We start from the raw sequence: 4,993 nt of genomic DNA on the forward strand, positions 1-4,993 counted from the left end.
ACTTTGCTCAGCTCTGGAATTGAGTGAGACAGATAGCAACGTCTCTGGTTTAGTTCAATCTCGTAACCTAGCACTAGGCACACCAGTGTGGTTCCGAGCACCATCGGGAGATAATCCAGCAGCTGGCAGTAGCTGCCAAGGCTCGCACCGCAGTCTCGGGAGTCCAGGGTATCCACAATTGAATCGTGCCGTATTTCCAAATCATATGCAAGATGAAGGAGAACGAAGCAGACAATATGGACAGAGGATATGGTCAATGCTCTAGGGAACGGTATTTGAACTACGATGTTAATAAAGAAGGAAGTCCAGGCGACCAGATGGGCATCATCTGTTCTCGTGGGAAGTCTCCAAATGTAGAATCCCACAATTGAAAAGAATGCCAGAGCAGTCAAAAAAGCATTGTAGTGAATCCGGAAGGAGCGTGTACTCGTTGCACAATAAAAACAGAAGCTGACAAACAGGGCGAGGGCAAGTTGTACAGACACCATCCCTGGCTGGACCATCTCCTCGATCACGCCCCAGGAAAACTCGTAGGCGAACATGGCTCCGACAGACAACCGGGCGTGTTTGACGGCCTCATCCTGTGAGTGTCGCAGATAGCCGGACTCTGTGGCAAGATTATTGAATCTGAGCGTCCTCGGATTGATTTTCTTCAATGCTTGCGAATAGTCGCCCTCCGATGTAGGACGTCCAAACGCACCCTTCCAATATTCCCTCATCACTTCGAGCAGTCGTTGGACACCCAGTGCTCGGGGTTTGTAACGAAGTGCACCTCTTTCTTCCAAAGTTTGGTCCTCCAGATCTTCGCTCAAGGAAAATATGAGAGGCTCTGTCGTGCAGGCGAAGGTTTCCTTGAGCTTTGATGCGAGGTATGGTAATCCGCGTTTGACCCATTGACGAGGGGCAGCCGCCAGCCACCGTTGGAGCTTCTGTACCGGGGTTGCCGCGGCCCTCGAATAGGCGAGAAATCTCTCAAGTATACTCGAGGAGACGCAGACACCAACCACAAAGACGGGAATCAACCAGTTGATGAGAGACCCTTCCCAGAGCATCCCAGCCACATTGGCTGCTGCTGACCATGGACGACCAAAACGAGAATAGAGGAAAAGGCATGGTAAGAACGTGCTGATGGAAGCGAAACAGAGGAATACGAAGAGAGAGGAGAGATGATTGGAGAAAATGACCAGTATGACATTAACGGCAACCACTACAGAGTAGTAAACAAGAGTGCCCATGCAGGCATGATCCACCACGCCTCCGTTGGAAGCGAGAGCTGAAGAGTAGCTCATTCCTATAGCGATAGAGACATAGACTATTGCAGCACAAAAGATGGCTCTCAAAGTCCACGCGAGGAACTTTCTCGCACTGAATGAGATGGATTGCCTCCCTTCACGATACACAATGGGATATCTCGCGACGACCCAACGTGGAAAAGTGATGTCCAAAGCGCCGAGGACTATGATAGGGAGGGAGGTCCAGAGAACATTGTAGGACATCAGGATCCAGGATTCGTACAGAGAGGTGCCCGTGAACGCATTGCTGAATGCGAAGAATACAGTGGGCAGTACCAGGCAGATATTCTTGAAAAATGAATACAGTATAACGAGCGTGATGCGGTTGTAGCAGTCTCGACCATGGACTAACATCAGCTCCCCAAGGTGAGAGAATGATGCCACGGCATAGTCTGAGGCTCTCACTGCCTGCATTCCCTCGCTACCAATAACTCCAATACCGATATGAGCCATCTGGAGCATAGGAACATCATTCGCTCCATCGCCTATACTCAAGATGATACGATCATCTGCTTCTTTCAGCAGCCGAGTAATCAGCGCCTTCTGTGATGGTGAACTGCGGCATGCTAGCACCGTTTTAGCGTTCGAGATTACATTGGCAAGAATTCCCAAATTTTCTCTAGATGTTGAGAAGCAGGATATAGCAGAGCCGTCCAGTACGACGCAAAGGTGCTTCGTTTTCCCATGGGCCACCCACTGCAGATAATCCCTTTCGAATGTCTTCTGTTTTTCGCGTACAAAGGCATCCGATTCTTCACTCGTCATTTTCGTCTCGCATTCACGGCGGAGGTCCGACAAAAGAGCATCCAGAGGCAAAAGTTCAGAAGCTCGAGCAATGTTCAAGGACGTCTCATACCGATCTCCCGTGAGCATCCAAACCTTGACACCAGCACTCAGAAGTCGCGAAATTGTTGTACTGACGCCGCGTTGTAACTTATCTTCCACAGCTGTGGCTCCAAGCACGATAAGGTTCTTCTCGAACTTCTCGGCTACACGGACAAACCGATCTGCTCGATTTGTTATAGCGTGCCTCGCTTCATTCGAGGCTCCCAGATACTCTGAGGTCTCGACTTCGTCAAGAAACCGCATCGCTAGCATGAGCGTTCGATTGCCGGCTGACGCGAAATCATTGATGTCGGAAACCGTCTCAGCTCGCACGCCGCGCACGGGTATCCCACATAAGGCTAGCGATGTACCGTCTCCAGCGCCTCTCTGGCAAAGTTCGAGCATCACGTCGTCTGCACCTTTAGCCAGCAGCATAGACCCCGTACTATCGAGAATATGACCTGTGCCGCCATCATCAGTCTTCAACGCTTGGACGAGAACACTCATGCGCTTGCGCTCGCAAGTATACTCATTGACACCAAGAATTTTGAATGTAGTATCCTGCCACTGCGACTCCTCTCGTCCGGGGATAGACCGTAATATCTTCAATGTCACGTAGTTCGCAGTTCGGGAAGTGAGAATGTATCCTGAGCTCGCCGCCATTTCCACCAACGCTTCCTCATCTGGGCTAGTGCCTTCAAAACGGACTCCGAGCGGAGATTTAGTCGACGCCTCGGGTATGACAGTATTGCATATCGCACATGTCAACATGAAAAGATGCACGAAAGCCTCCTGGGGACTTGTGATGGCCGGTACTCCCAGATACTCTAGCAACGCTGCATCACGTGAGCAGTTCTCTGCGGCGTTGGGAAGCACTTCACTGCTCCATAATGCGTACAGAGTGGCAGAGTTCACACTCTCAGTGGTGTATCCCATCTCGTCACCCCCATACTGTATGCCGCCGATACTGCACATTCTGAACGCCATGCGGTTCTCTGTCAAGGTTCCGGTCTTATCAGCCAGAACATAATCAACTCGGCCAAGGTCATCGTTTAGGCCTGATGTTCCCACGATGATCGAAGGCTTGCCGTCCCGCATGCGGGAGTCACGCTGAATGATATATGCCTGAAAATTACAACCTCTATTATGACTCATCGGGAGATCTGAATCACTATGATGATCATACTGATTCAGATCTTCCGCCAGTATTTTTCGATCATACTATGATCTCAATACTGGCGGCATGCCATGAAAGCACCGTTCATAACGAGAGCGCGCTAAAGCTTTGCCCCGACCAACCTGTATCGACCTCACGATGTCCACGGTAACGTACAATGATATTGGAATCATATTGTTGAATAAGAGGAGGAATGTCAGAAATTGGTGTCCCTGAATAGCATCCTGCAGCAGGCTGATGGAACATTCGCAAGTGGTAGTTATCGATGCAGACCTACCCAAGCTACGGTATTAGTGTCTATGCCCACGAATAACTCGAACTTGTCTCGCGACCTGGATGTACCGGTGAAGGCGATCGTTAGCCCCAATGCTAATATCAGAATGAGCCCAAGGACGAAGCCGAGGTATCTACAGGTGAAGCTATTCCTTTATAGGAATGCTCATTCCACTTGCTAGCACGATATAGATGACCGTCAGCCCAGTGAGCGGGGTCCAAGCGACGCTATGAGACTAGCGACAGAGCTAGCCGCTCATTCGGAGCGGCAACACCGGTAGACAGTCAAACGGTCGACTGGCCAAGTGTTAGCTAACTCTCAATTGTTGAACGGAGAGCATCGATAATGCTTTTATGTGACTCACATAATGTGAGGAGTATGATCGGACAACCGCCCGACTGTGTCCGGCGTGGTAACTGTGTCCGCCGAACTCCGGCCGTCGGAGTCTCACTACTACATCACCACCTCAGTCTTGTCACAAGACTCTTGTGTTCTCGATATAGTATCACCAACTTGATGCTTCATGACATGGTCGATGTATCACACCGGCACACAAGAAACGCAGAAGTGTTCTACTCGAAGTAGTACGAAACGCGGAGGTTGCGCATCATCGAACTGTCAGTCATCATTGCCAGAAATTACACAATAGAACCAACTCACCGTCAAGCTCGGTCACAGACACTGATCCTGTCTTTCGGTGATGTAGCAAGTCGAAATGCACCCGGCAGGCGCGTCAGACCTCCGGCAAAGGTCGTCTCCGCGTCTATACACTAGTCATTCGACCCTCGCCTACAGAACGTCAGAACGCCCAAGCGCTCCTTGAGCGCTCAGTATACATGCTCCGGGAACCTTGTCGTGCTACGTTGAACGCGTTCGTCGGAACCTCGCGCGAAATACACGTTCGCAAGACCCTTGTCGCGCTACGTTGAACGTGGTCATCGGAACCTCGCGCGAAATACACGTTCGCGCGTCCCGGAACGAGGCGGGAAATGCATGGTAGCATGATATAGCTGAAGCCACTGAAGTAGAAGTGCTCCCCGTAGGGTTAACCTTCGCGGACGTACTCGAACGCGAAAGCGGTATCACTGCTATAAACATCCCGATTCCGGCTATGAAAAATCTACGAAATCACAACACGCAAATCGACCCCCCCCCCAAACCGGCGGAGTTTCAGTGTTAATTCTAGAGGATTTACGGAGTCGATGCAACAAACTATGACACGCGGAAAGGCTGCCACGCGACAATTCTCTGAGAGTTATTGCGCTGCGAGGTGATGAGCACAGAGAACACTTTCGCGAATTCACGAGCAAGTAAATATGCAGAAAATTCTCTAGCAAAACCTTTACTATATGTTCTCAGCTCGATAACTGCTATCTATCGAGATCCAAAAGCATTAGAACAGTGGTGAACGATTGGTTATCGGAA

General features: G+C 50.3%; 3 protein-coding genes across 3 annotated transcripts in view; all 3 read right to left on the minus strand.

Moving 5' to 3' along the window:
* Positions 1-1,797: 1,797 nt before the first annotated feature.
* Pmar_PMAR010639 (hypothetical protein) lies at positions 1,798-3,215 on the minus strand (the record flags this gene model as incomplete). The annotated part of the gene is made up of 2 exons (XM_002776436.1): positions 1,798-1,848; positions 1,887-3,215. The coding sequence occupies 2 exons, from the start codon at positions 3,213-3,215 to the stop codon at positions 1,798-1,800; spliced, it is 1,380 nt and encodes a 459-aa protein (XP_002776482.1).
* A 201-nt stretch (positions 3,216-3,416) lies between these two features.
* Pmar_PMAR010640 (hypothetical protein) lies at positions 3,417-3,713 on the minus strand (the record flags this gene model as incomplete). Its single annotated transcript, XM_002776437.1, has 2 exons — positions 3,417-3,506; positions 3,581-3,713. Coding segments are annotated over 2 exons (223 nt in total), but the record flags the coding sequence as incomplete, so codon positions are not given.
* A 1,225-nt stretch (positions 3,714-4,938) lies between these two features.
* Pmar_PMAR010641 (hypothetical protein) overlaps positions 4,939-4,993 on the minus strand; it is a gene marked incomplete at both ends in the record, with an annotated part of 817 nt that continues 762 nt past the window's right edge. Inside the window, one exon of the mRNA XM_002776438.1 lies at positions 4,939-4,993. This exon is cut by the window's right edge and continues 4 nt beyond it. Coding sequence (XP_002776484.1) covers positions 4,939-4,993 — 55 coding nt within the window.

The sequence above is a fragment of the Perkinsus marinus genome (assembly GCF_000006405.1).
Source record: "Perkinsus marinus ATCC 50983 genomic scaffold scf_1104296953396, whole genome shotgun sequence".
NCBI classification, from domain to species: Eukaryota; Perkinsozoa; order Perkinsida; family Perkinsidae; genus Perkinsus; species Perkinsus marinus.